The 13,761-nt window shown below is 44.0% G+C and overlaps 1 protein-coding gene across 2 annotated transcripts in view; it reads left to right on the top strand.

Annotated features, from left to right (window-relative positions):
* The window catches only part of DGCR8 (DGCR8 microprocessor complex subunit), a 42,939-nt gene that overhangs the window by 13,215 nt on the left and 15,963 nt on the right, over positions 1-13,761 (top strand). For both annotated transcript variants that reach the window (XM_004390090.3, XM_023725044.1), the window contains 4 exons: positions 3,785-3,982; positions 4,240-4,341; positions 5,194-5,292; positions 7,220-7,302. In XM_004390090.3, the coding sequence (XP_004390147.1) occupies positions 3,785-3,982; positions 4,240-4,341; positions 5,194-5,292; positions 7,220-7,302 (482 nt within the window). The remainder of the gene's footprint in view (positions 1-3,784; positions 3,983-4,239; positions 4,342-5,193; positions 5,293-7,219; positions 7,303-13,761) is intronic.

Raw genomic sequence — 13,761 nt, forward strand, 5'->3', positions numbered from 1 at the left:
AACTTAAAATACTAAGGACTAATCTTGCACAACATGACAGGCAGGCCCAGGGCTAAGCCCAGGGACTCTGTCGTACCACTGTTCTGCTTGGCCTTACTTGGGGGATGCTTTGTCCTCAGCTGAATGGCTGCCTTCATGGCCCCTCAGTTATCTCCACAGCGGGCAGGGCCTGGCTTTTCTTTCCAGAAGCTCTGAACAGGCCTCTTCTCATGTTTCCACAGGTTAGCTGTTGAATGGACACTCACGTTTGCTTTCCTGTGACTTCCTTCCACAGTGCTAGGTGGCATTAGTGATGTGTAGTTTTATTGGTAGGCATATACCCCACAGTGTGATGTTCTCAGTGACCCCATCATGGTGGATTCATGGTCCCTCAGCACAGGCTCCCCTCCCCTTCAGAGAGGGAAGGCCGGGCTGGAGTGGGAGCCTGTGGTAGCACTTGTGTCCACATGGTGGCAGGTGGAGCCATGCCTACCACCTTTGTGGGCAGAGGGCACAGTGTCTGCCTTGCCAGGTTCCCTGCAGAGCATGTTGGCCTTTTCCCTAGATGCTGTGGCCTGATTCTGTCCCTGGTCTCCTGATGGCCTGTTGCTGCTACCTGATATCCCTCTGATTTCCATCTGCACTTTGGTCCACGGGAAATTTCTCCTGTGACTGAGTGCTGGGTGGGATGACATTAGTGTGAAGCCACACAGAAGGACATTCCTCCCCTCTGAGAATCACTGGATGAGTTCTCTCAGATCCCACGTTAGGAAAACTGGTTTGTGTAGGGTAATTTGGACAGTATGGGCTGAATTTTGTTTCCTGGGTGGCTTTGGGTTCTGGAGCTTGGCACTGTGATAGCAATAGAAATTCCTGCAGCCCGTGTTCTGACTTAAAATATGCCAGAAGCGCTTACGGCACATGTTCTGACTTAGAATGTGGCCCTACCACCCTGGTCTCATCTTACCATCTTACCTTTATTTTCCCTTCTTGATTCCTTATCTCTTCAGAAATGGGGTTCAGGCTGGATATAAACAACCCAGAAATTCCTGTTTGCCCAGGGGACTAGAAAAATACACACTGACCAGTGAGACGGAACCTGTGCTAAGACTGGAGAGCGGCTGCCGGCCTTCGGGGTGCTTCTGTGCTGTTGGTAGCTCCCTGGTGGGGAATCCCAGTCTGATCTACTCAAGCTGGCACAGAACTGATGTTGCTGCCATGTCCATTGGCTGCCATTGGCGGGATGGGCATTTGACCACAGGAGGCACTGCTTCCTGAGAAAGTGGAGTCTCACTCCTCCACCAGTGTCCTGCTGCCTCCTCAGTAGCTTTGCAGTTAGCTCTGGATGTTAGAAGCATGTAGACCACAATTCTGGAAAGATAACAGTTCAACATTTCATTACTTAAACCCAAGGAAATTCTCTGAGTTTTCATGAGAGCATCTGAATTTTATATTTTTTAATGCTCTTACTAGAAAAATCAGATAATTATAAATAGTGCACACACACAAAAAGCTCAGTGTATTGTATTTCAGTACTTAAGATTTTTGGTGAAATGTTGCTTTTTACTTTTATGATAGATTTTAAACAGATTAAAAACTTTGAAGTCCTCGCCGAAATGGCCTAAGCTGGTGTAACCTACTCAGAGGTCAGCCATCTTCCTACTGTCAGCAGGTTACATGTGAAGTCTCAATCCAAAATGGAAGTGGGACTGTTGTTCCCTGTGGGTTTCCCGCTCTTTACTCCACATTTGTATACGGGGAAGAGCTTACAGAGGAGAGTTCACTGGCTTTGTGGTCACTTCTCAGAGGCTGAAGGTCACTGAGCCATTGGCCTGGCCAATGCGGAAAGAGAGAATAGCACCAGGCCCAGGGAGGTGGGGCGGCCAGGCCTGTGGGAAGCCTGATGGCGGATCAGTAGTCACGGTGCAAAGCCCTTGACCTGCTCGCTTTCACCTAAGACCGAGGGAGCCAGCTGGGCTTGAGGGGAGGGGTTGAATGGCACACAGTAGGTATTTTGTGCTAGTGTGTCGCTGCTGTTGGGGAATTTATAGTTGCGAGGTAAAGCTGAGTGTGAGGAGCCTTAGAAAAGACATGAGCCAGGCACTGCTGTTGAGGAAGTGGGGTGTGGGAAGCAGGGCTGAGGAGCAGCCCAGAGGCTTGGATGTCCACCCAGGGTGAGTCTGGGGGTATGCCTCGGAGAGGAGTTGGCCAGCACTGAGAGGAATGCGGCCTCTGTGGAGGGGCCTTGAGGGGAAAGGGCAAGGACACCAGTGAAGAGACCAGGAAAGGACCAGCAAGAGAAGTCACAGAGTTGGGTCCTAGAGGTGGAGGAGGAGGGTCGGGAGCCACAAGATGGGAGTGAGCACATGCCAGCTGGAAAAGGCCACGGGCGTGTGCATTGGCCACCCCTCGGTCCTCGACAGCTCACCTTTATGGAAAAGCTTTGGGATAGGGCAGTGAGAACTGGGTTGTAGGTTTGTGGCAAAGCAAGGAATTTCATGGGTTTCCCCAGCTTACCTGACCACATGTGCTGCCTAGGCTTCTTCCTGAAGTCTCACCTCCACCTGTCTGCCTGACATGACACCCTACCCTTAGAATGCCCCTCCCCCATCGTGTCTATTTCTTCTGTCAGTCTTTTAGGGCTTTTCTTGGGGGTGGGGCAGCCCAGCTGGAGAGGGGCTTTCCCTTTAGTTAATGGTTTATTTCCTTACTCTGTCTTTTATGCACACATAACACCTGATTGTGTTTCTGTTGTTTTAAAAACACCCCTTCCCCAACTTCATCCCCCTTTCGAGCCATGAACGCTGGTACCTGTTTTGTGTGCATCTTTCCAGATTGCTTCTCTGCATTTATACGTATAGAAATACGTAGTTTCAGCCTATAATTGATAAGTGGCTGCAAGTGTATGGTACTGTTTTGTAGCTTTAAAAAAAACCTGAATGTGTCTCAGCCTGTCTAGATGGAAGCCCCTCTGTCCTTTGAATGTGCCACTGTGTTAATGCGGAGTCTCATTGACTGCTTACTGTGACCTCGCATTGCTCTTAGGACTGGGGCTTGGCAGGGAGCATGAGAGACAGAGTCCCAAACACATGAGGCATGTGTGAGCCTGGAAAGGAGGGTAGCGGGCACAGCATTAAAAATAGGAGGCCCAAGTGGAAGCTCACTGAACAGAAGAGGTTGTTGCAGAGATGCAGTGGAGGTGTGGGAGTGAGCTGTGGGACCAAGCCAGGGGCCTGATGGATAGAGGTGAGACAAGTGCAAAGGCCCTGAGGCAGGGAGCCAGCAGGGTGTTCCTGCTGTGTGCAGATGTGGCCAAGGTGGCTGGAGGGGAGAGAGCGAGGTAGCCGGAGAAGTGCCGGACCAGCTGTGTGGGCAGCAGAGCATGCCTGCCCATTCTAGGCTGGCCCTCGGCACCCTGCCTCAGCTGCTGCTGGTGGGTACCTATTTTGTTATGGGGAGAAAGGCCCTGAAGGCCATCTGATTTGTTTTTTGTTTTTGTTTTATTTTTCCATTTTGGCATTTTCTTTTTTTCATTTTTGTATTGTTCTTCTCCCTATTAAACTAAAAGAATATTACCAGAAATTTGCCTTTTCAGGGACTTGCCAGATGACTTTAGGTGGCAGAGTGAAGGGATTTGATTCTTTTCTTTCCTGCCATTTGAAAGGGATGGGGGCAAGAAAATGGACGTCCCGTGGCTTGGTCCTGGTTGATGAGCGGCCCCTTTGCTGTCCTGATGACTGGGCACAGGAGATCTAACTCCTGCGTAGGAGGTTAGTAATGTGGCTCTCTGGTAAACCTTGGACAGATCTTGAGGAATTTCGAAACTACCTGGAGAAGCGTTTTGACTTCGAGCAAGTTACTGTGAAAAAGTTCAGGACTTGGGCTGAGCGGCGGCAGTTTAACAGAGAAATGAAGCGGAAACAGGCTGAGTCCGAGAGGCCCATCCTGCCGGCCAATCAGAAGCTCATCACTTTATCTGTGCAAGATGCACCCACAAAGAAAGGTGAGTTGTGACTTGTAAGTTTTAACATTAGTAACTTGGTTGGGCTGTTATTTTTAATTTGATGCTTTTAGAGTGTTTTGTGAGTGATTTATATTTAATTCAAAGCCTTTGTTTATCCTACAAATGCAGAGGGCCACCACATTCATTGTGGCCGGCCCCTAATTAACTGACTCAGTCAGGTGTGTGCTGCTAGGTCTCTGAGTGCTGGCTTGTGGCAGCTTCTCGGGCAGTTACTGAGACATTCTTTCTTGTCCCAGAGTTTGTCATTAACCCCAACGGGAAATCAGAGGTCTGCATCTTGCATGAGTATATGCAACGTGTCCTCAAGGTCCGCCCTGTTTACAATTTCTTTGAATGTGGTAAGTGAATTTTTCCCATTTCAGTCATAAATCACACATGTCATTTTGCTCAGGGCTGGGAGGCGGGAGCTGATCATTAGTCCTACTCGAATGGGATAGAAATTAAAGGGGGAGACAGAGAGAAGCATGGTGCAGCTTGGCGCTTCATTTCACAGAGGTGTGCTGCCTTCTGAGGGTGAATGACTGCTTTACCTTTCATGGTGTCTGACACAGCGCCCCCTCCCCCTGGCCTTCCTTTTGACCCTGCCCCATCCACTTGCTGGCTTTTGAACCCCTGTTGTCTTGGACAGCCTTTCTCTGAGGAAGTACTCCTCTGCTGTGCGTTGGATCCTTTGCCTGGTCTTCCAGGTGAATGAAAGGTCTTTAGGCCTGCACTTCCTGCTAACTCTGTCTTCCATGGGCATCTTCATCCTACCATTGTGAAAACCAGAGTCTTTCTTCCCCTTGGAAGCTGAAATGCAGGGGGTCATTGATTGTTTTTGTTGTTCTTTGCCTCAGTACATCTTGTGCATCCCAGCTCCTAACAGTCCTGTGTTAGTCCTACCTGTCTGTCTTTCAGAGACATTGGTCCCTGTCCCTGGTAGCCCAGCCTCCTGCTTCCACTCCAGCTCGCTGCCCCATAGCCCCCCATTTCCCATGATGGTCCTGGCCTTGCCCTCTGCCATGCCTCCATGCCTCAGTGACTTCCCAGGTCTTGGAGCAGTTGCAGCAGCTCTCTTCAGGGCATAGCCCCTGACTCCACCTTGTCTGTTGGTGTGAGCAGATTGTGTGTGTGTGTGTGTGTGTATGTGCGTGTGCATGCTTTCGATGTCTTGGCAAGTGTGTTTTAAAACAGGTAATTTTAATTTTAAGAGAACCCAAGTGAACCTTTCGGTGCCTCGGTGACCATTGACGGTGTGACTTACGGATCTGGAACTGCAAGCAGCAAAAAACTTGCGAAGAATAAAGCTGGTAATGTGCTTGCTGGGTGTCACAGAAAGATATACACACACTGCTATGTCAGCCTCACAGCCTGTGGTCTGGGAGGGGCTGAGCAGCAGTGCCAGTGAGGAGGGGTTGTGGTGGGGTAAATTCATTTTATTTATGTAATCATCTATCTAGTTTTTTTAAATTGCATGCCCATTGGAAAAGACTCATAGAAATACAGTAAAATGTGAGAATTAAAAATGGAAGCCCCCTTCTTTGCTCGAGGACAGCTGGATCAGTGTCTCCCGCCCTTGTCCCAGTTGGGCTTGGATATGGATGTGCTCAGAGCCAGTGGGGCTACGCTGGGCACACATTCTGGAGCAGGTTTGTTTTTAAACATAGGAAAATTGTGGTGTGCTACAGGACAAGAAGCAGGTGAATCATCATGTTGTCAGCATTCTCCTGGAGTAGTTTTGACATTTATGAAGAATGTTTCCTGAGTCCTTCAAATTCCAAACTTGTGAATACCACTCATTGAATATATAGCATATTATCCTTTGTAAAGCCTGTTTTCTGGTCAAGTCCCATTGGTCTTTTTGATCATGTACTGTCTGCTCCTTTTTATGTCCAGCACTAATAGTTTTTGCCCCTACATCAGGGTTATTGAAGCTTTTCTGAGGAGTGGACCACATCGCGGGCTGGATATGGGGTACCCCACCAGGCTCTTGCACTGACAGGGTACCCCTTCTTAAAGTTGCTAACATGACCATGTTGTCTTCCAGAGCAGCTCTGCCACTTATAATGCATTAAGTGGGTCAGTTTTATCACTGTCTTGCTAGGTCTTGGGGGCAGTGAAAGTATTTCTTGCTCACTGGAATCAGAGCATCCCTTGGTGTTGCTTTCTTTTGGTGGGGTATGAAGAGGATGGTTGGCAGCCTCTCTGTGCTGTGTTTCCTGGGCTGGCTCATTGTAGCACTTCACCCCGTCATCAGGAAAGCCTTTTGGCCTTGTTAGAGAGATTCTACCTCAGCTCAACAGACTGGGTGTTCCCCGGGTTATGGAGCAGATAACCTTCAGAGTGGGGCTTGGTGTGGGTGGAGACATCCTGGGGGCATTGCTGGTGCTGGTGTGTCCCTCTGGGGTGGGGGGCGGGTGGGGGTCACCTTCTCTTTCTCCCACGTACTGGAATCCATTTCCACCCCAGATCTCTGCCTCCAGCCCAGACTCTAGCTGATATCTAGACATCTTTGCTTGGATGTCTTACGAGCACTTAAAACTCTACAGATCATGCTCAGCCATCAGCCTACCAGTTGTTGCACACATCTTCCTCCCTTCCCTCACCCAGTGTCCCGCTCCTCCATATAGGTAGATGGTAACCATGTTCACATGGGTGCCTGTGCTCTCAGCATCTGAGCCATCTCCATGCTTTGCCCTGGCAGCATTTCCTCCAGAGTGTCCGTCAGACATGGGCACTTCTTTCTGCTTACAGCTGACGCTGCCATCACTCCCCTGGTCCTCCACATGCATGGCAGCTTACTGTCAGACCATGCTGCTTGGTCCTCGTCCTGCTAAGCTATTTTCTTGCACACTACCAAAGTGATTCCTCTAAAATGCAAATCTGATCTCCCTTGCCTGCTACAGATACTTCAGGGTAAAAGTGCACACTGCTCGGTGTTGCTGAGACTGCCAGACTCTTGCCCTGCTTTCTCCTTTCCTCAGGCTGTGGTTTTTCTCCTGTCTTCTTCTGTCCCTGTTTCTAAAGCACTGCTACTGGGAAAAGGCCCTTATTTATCCCTCTGAGCTGTGGCGACCCTGTACACATACCCTCCCTCCTGATGGGAGCAGCCCCTCGGCCCTGTGTGGTAGCCAGCACACAGCTCATTGGAGACTTGGAGGGGCTCTGCCTTCCCCTCCAAGCTCGGGGAAGATGGCTATATCCAACCCCTTACCCTTGGGGTTTTTCTTTTTATAGCCCGAGCTACACTGGAAATCCTCATCCCCGACTTTGTTAAACAGACCTCTGAAGAGAAGCCCAAAGACAGTGAAGAACTTGAGGTGAGTGTTATGGTCCTGCCCTGCTCAGAGCTGTGGCCCCAGTTCAGCACTGCCCTGCCATGTTAGTTCATGCCAGTGCTGTCTACGAACTGTGCTCATGTCCTCCATGCCCTGTGGTTAAGTATTTAATCATCCCAGCACCCAGGTTGTTTTATTTTTTCATATTTCAAAAAAGGAAGCTTGCTTGTCTTTGTGCAAGTGGGAGAAAATGTCATTTTTGCGAGAAACTTTTGCTCCTGTGTTTTACAAAGGGTGGTAAGAAGCTGCGTATACAATATAAGTGTATTTGGAAGTAAATCATCTCTCCTCTTACGGTAGATCCATGGTGGAAATGAATCTTTGCGGCACAGTCTAGAAAATTTAGATTGTTCTTTATATTAGTAATGATTTAAAACTAGTTGTCAATTTTATGGTACATGTGACTATGGTAATTTGTAGCAAGGGATTCTCAAACTGAAGGATGCATTCTTTTTTATAACAGTTTTATTGAGATACAATTTGCATACCGTATGTTTAATTTTCTTACAATTGCTGTAGCAGAGTACCACAAATCAGGTAGCTTTTGAGAGCAGAAATTTATTGTCTCATAGTCCAGAATCAGAGTATTGGCTATGTTGATTCCTTCTGAGGGCTCTAAGAGAGAATCTGTTCTGTATCTCTCTCCTAACTTCTAGTGATGGCCGGTGATTCTTGACATCTCTGCTTCCATCTTCATGTGGCCATTTTCCCTGCTTCTCTGTGTGTCTTTTATACAAAGACACCATTCATATTGGATCAGAAGTTTCCGTCTGTTCCTGATTTGCTCTGTTTTTTCAGGAGTGAATGTTGGATCATCAAATGCATTTTCTGCGCCTGTTAATCATCATGCGGTTTTTATCTTTTATTCTGTTAATATGGTGTGTTACATTGGTTTTCAAATATTAAACCAAGCTTGCATTCCTGGGTTCAGTCCTACTTGATCATGGCATACAGTCATTTTTATATGTTGCCAGATTTGGTTTGCTGGTATTTTGCGGATTTTTGTATCTATATGTATAAGGATTGTTGCTCTGTGGTTTTCTTTCCATGTGATGTCTTTGTCTAGTGTTACTATCAGGGTCGTAATTGGTCTCATAGAATGAATTGGAAAGTGTTCCTTCTTCTTCTGATGTCTGGAAGAGTTTGTAACAGATTGGCATTAGCTCTTTAAATGTTTGGTGGAATTTACCAGTGAAGCCTTCTGGACCTTAATTTTCTTTGTTTGAATTTATTTAATTACTGACTCAATCTTTTTGCTTGTAGGTGTATTCAGATTTTCTATTTCTTCTCAAGTCAGTTTTGGTAGTTGTGGCTTTCTAGAAATTTTTCCATTTGATCTAGGCTACTAATTCATTGGCATAAATTTGTTCATAGTATTCCCTTGTAATCCTTTTTATTTCTGTTAAAGTTGTGATGGCTCACTTTCATTCCTGATTTTAGTAATTTGAGTCTTCTCTCTCTCTTTTCTTGGTTTAAAGGTTTGTTAATTTTGTTGATCTTTACAAAAATCCTACTTTTGGTTTCGTTGATTTTCTCTGTTATTTCTTTTGCCAGCTTTGGGTTAGGATGTTCTTTTTCAGGATTTCTTAAGATGGAAAGTTTAGTTATTGATTTGAGAGCATTCTTCTTTTTAAATACAGAATTTACAGCTATAAGTTTTTCTGCATATGCTACTTTAGCTGCATCTGTAAGTTTTATTTTATTGTGTTTTCGTTTTCATTCATCTCAGTATTTTCTAATTGCTATGTGATTTCTTCTTTGAACCATTATTTTAGGAGTGTGTTAATTTTCACATTTGTTACTCCTTTAGTTATTGATTTGTTTAATTCCATGTGACTAGAGACATAGTTTGTATGATTTCATTCCTTTCAGATGTATCGAGGCTTGTTTTATGATGTAACATGTGGTCTAGCCTGGAGAATCTTCCATGTGCACTTGAGAAGAATATTCTGTTGGGTGGAGTGTTCTAAGTGTCTTTTAGATCTAGTTGGTTTATGATATTCACTTCTTCTGTTTCCTTGTTGATCTTCTGTCTTGTTCTGTCCATTACTGAAAGTGAGTTATTGAAGAATCTATTATTGTTGAATTGTTTATTCCCCCCCTTCAATTCTGTCAGTGTTTGCCTCATGAATTTTGAGGCTCTCCTGTTAGATGCATGTATGTTTGTAATCGTTATATCTTCCTGATGGATTAACCATTTTGTTATTATAACATATTTTTCTTTATTTTTATAACAAGTTTTGTCTTAGTCATTTTTGTCATTCCAGTCTTTTGGTTATTCCTTGCATGATAAATCTTTACCCATTCTTTTACTTTCAACCTTTTTGTGTCTTTGAATTAAAAGTATGTCTTTTATAGACAGCATATGGTTGGATATTGTTTTTTTAATCCATTCTGTCATTCTCTGCCTTTTTGAGTGTTGAGTCAATTAACACGTAATGAGTTACTAATAGGTAGAATTTATGTATGCCCTTTTGCTATTTGTTTTCTGTGTCTTCTTTTTTGTTCCTCAATTCCACCATTACTACTTTCTTTAGTGTTAAATAGATATTTTCTAATGTACCATTTTAATTTCCATATTTCTTTTACTTTATTTTTTGAATTAGTGGTTGCCCTCAGAAACCAGTTGACATTTAAACTTAAAATAATCTAGTACAGTTTAATACCAACCTAATTTCAATAGTGTACAAAAACCCTGTTTCCTCCCACCTCCTTTGTGCTATTATGGTCATACAAATTACATCTTTACACATTATAAGCCCATCAGTTAAATTTTATAATTATTGCTTTATGCAGTTGTCTTTTAAATCAGATAGGAACAGAAAAGGATTGTAAACAAAAATACATTTACATTACATTTTTTTATTTAAGTAGTAATCTCTTAATTCTTTGTATGGATTCGAGTTACTGTCTATTGTCCTTTTATTTTGGCCTGAAAGATTCCCTTTAGTATTTCTTATAGGATAGTTCAACTGGCAATGAATTATCTCAGCTTTTGTTTCTCTAGGAATGTCTTTAATTTTTTCATTTTTGAAGAGTAGTTTTGCTGGATATAGAATTCTTGGTGTTGACAGTCTTTTTCTTGATGGTGGAAATACATCATTCCACTGCCTTCTTGCCTCTAGTTTTTGATGAAAAGTCAGCTGTTCTTCTTATTGAGGATCGCTTGTAGGTGATGAGTCACTTCACTCTTGCTACTTTCAAGATTCTCTCTTTGTCTTTAGTCTTTGACATAATGTATCTATGTCTGAATCTCTGAGTTTATTCTATTTGGAGTTTGCCGAGGTTTTTGATTGTGTAGATTAATGGTTTTCATCAAATTTGTAAGTTTTTGGCCATTTTGCCTTTAGATATTCTTCTTAGCCTTTCATTTCTCTTCTCTTTCTGGACTCTGATTATATGTAAGTTGATACACTTACTGATGTCCCAAAGGTCTCTGAGGATCAGTTCTTTACTCTTCATTCCTTTTCCTTCTGTTTCTCTGACTGGATAATCTCAATTGACCTATCTTCAGGTTCAACAGTTCTCCTTCCTGCTCAGATCTGCTGTTGAACCCCTCTAGTGACTGTTTCATTTCAGTTATTGTACTTTTCTATTCCAGAATTTCTGTTTTGTTCTTTTTTTATAATTTCCATTTCTATTGATATTCTCTGTTAGATGAGACAGTGTTATCTTACTTTCCTTTAATTAGACATGGTTTCTTTTAGTTCTTGGGCTGTATTTATTATAGCTGATTTAAAGTCTTTGTCTAGTTAAGACCAAATTTCTCAAGGATAATTTCTATTGACTGCTTCTTTTCCTAGTGAATGGTCTATACTTTCCTGTTTCTTTGTGTGTCTTAATCATTTTTTGTTGAAAAATGAACATTTTAAATAATATAATGTGGCAACTCTAGAAATCAGATTACCCTCTTCCCCAGGATTTACTTGTTTATTTTTAATTGTTGTTTAATTTGTTGTTATTGAGAATATACACAACAGAATATATATCAATTCAACAGTCAGCACATGTACAACTCAGAAGCATTCTTTGAGTTGTGCAACCATCCTCACCCTCCTTTTCTGAGTTGTTCTCCCCTGTTAATGTAAACTCACTGCCCCCCAGGTTTCCCCTCCAATCTTTAGAGTTGCTGTTGTCACTTTGATCCCAAGTTAATAGTTCTTCAAGGACTGCAATGTTCTTTTAAGAGCATTTTAACATTTTCAACCAGTCAAGCCAAACTACTGTTTGGTTTTAAGAAAACTTAAGGGAACATTTTTGGTTTAAGATCCAAAGAGTATCCCAGGGCAATAGTTTCAGGTATTCACGCAGCCTCCATGGCTCCAGAAAGTCTAGAGACAAGGAGAATTTGAAGTTTTATTCTGCATTTGGGTTTATTTTTGCTATTGTTGTTTTTGTTGCTATGTTTGTTTATTGACTTTCTTGAACTAATTCTTCAAAGTCTCTCTATTCTTTGTCCTGTGTGGCCACTGAAGTCACTGCTCCATTAACTTACTGGTCAGCTAATGCCTGGAGAGTGATTTTCTTAAATTCCCCGAATCCGTAAGTCTCCCACCATTTGCTGAGGAGCTCTATGTGTGTATTGGGCATACCTTCAATGTTCTAGCAGTTTACAGCTCTGCCTTAGCATTCACTTTCTGCTGGTACAGAGCCTCCGGGTCAACTAGAGGTGAGACATGAAGGCCTTCTCAGGACTTTACTAGACAGCCACACCATCCTAGACATGTATGTTTCCATCTAGATCCCCAGGACTATGTAGGAACTTTTCAAAACCCCCATGGATATCTCGTTCTCCGGTTTTTCCTTTTAAGCTTTTATTAGACCAGCCTCTTGTTTGCCCAGTTATCATAGCCTCAGGCCACTGCAATGTGAAACAATTGCCACTGATTATATTTGACAAGTACCCTAAGTATGGGGCTGTTTACAGAGTCTGATCTTGAGTCCGATTCAATAAAGACAGCTCCTGTGAATGAGACTTTCTGCAGAGCTGCTGACAGGCCAAGTAATGACAGTTCTCTCGGAAATGGAGTTTTTTGGGAGCTACAAACCCATTCAGCCTGCTTCGGTGGCTGCTAGGCTGCTGGTTTTCACAGCTACTGTGTTTCCAAGACTACTGGTTTTCAGGGCTACCATGGAGCTGGGGAGAGGGGAATAGGAATAGGTCAAGAAAAAAACACCACAAAGCTTATTGTTGTGGTAACAGTGGTTTGGGGACAGTGTCTGATGTCTAAATTCACAAGGGGAAAGGAGAATCCAGATCAGCAGCCCAAGGCTGAGTCCCATGAGGCAAAGGTTAGACATTAGACATACCTTCTCCTCCATCTTTACCAATTCTGACACCACCCATCCCTCCTACAGCAGTCTGTACTTTTCTGTTGGGTTTGATAATTCATTGCAGTGGCCAGAAAGAACTCACAGACCACAAAGATGATGGGCTTTATTAGGGAAGTAACAGATTATAATTCATTAAGACTTAGGAACACTCAGGATACAGTTCTTCCATCAGGACAGCCTCTTCCCAGGCATGCCTCTCCCTGGCTCTAGGCCTCTGCCCAGAGGCACTCTACTTTCTCTCTCTGTGGGCCAATAAGCTCACTGCACCATCTCCTGCTGCTGGGTCTTTCCTGCCATTGCTCCTCACTATCTTCAGGGTTACATCTTGCTGTCTCTCTTTCTGGGGCTCCTGCTTCCAGGAACTCCTCAGCGTAGGGATCCTGTGTCCAAAGGACATGCTTTCCACTCCTGGCTGTTCTTCCTCGATGGTGGTAGGATCCTCCTCTCTGCTGTGGAATTAGCTTTCTTTTAAAGCAAAACTGACTGATCCATTTGGTGGGCCACAAATACCCTATCACACAGTCTGGCCCAGTCACCTGGGTGGGAGATACAAGACCATGGCTAGAAAGGCCACACAGAAGTAATCAATCGCACCTCATGTTCTTACTGAGATTCATCTGTTTTTCTTGAATAAATGCTCCTCGGACTGTTGCAAGCCTGTGTTTAATTTCTGTTGTTAGGTGCCGTCGAGTCAGTTCTGATTCATAGCGACCCTGTGTACAACAGAACGAAACACTGCCCGGTCCTGCGCCATCCTCACAATTGTTACGCTTAAGCCCATTGTTACAGCCACTGTGTCAATCCATCTTGTTAAGGTCTTCCTCTTTCTTACTGACCCTCTACCAACCATGATGTCCTTGTGCAGGGACTGATCCCTCCTGATAACATGTTCAAAGCGTGTGAGACGTAGTCTTGCCATCCTTGCTTCTAAGATCATTCTGGTCGTACTTCTTCCAAGACAGGTTTGTTCGTTCTTTTGGCAGTCCATGGTATATTCAATATTCTTCACCAGTGCCACAATTCAAAGGCATCAGTTTTTCTACGGTCTTTCTTATTCATTGTCCAGCTTTCACATGTATACGAGACGACTTAAAACACCATGGCTTG

The sequence above is a fragment of the Trichechus manatus genome, unplaced genomic scaffold, assembly GCF_000243295.1.
Source record: "Trichechus manatus latirostris isolate Lorelei unplaced genomic scaffold, TriManLat1.0 scaffold00282, whole genome shotgun sequence".
In the NCBI taxonomy this organism is placed as follows: Eukaryota; Metazoa; Chordata; class Mammalia; order Sirenia; family Trichechidae; genus Trichechus; species Trichechus manatus.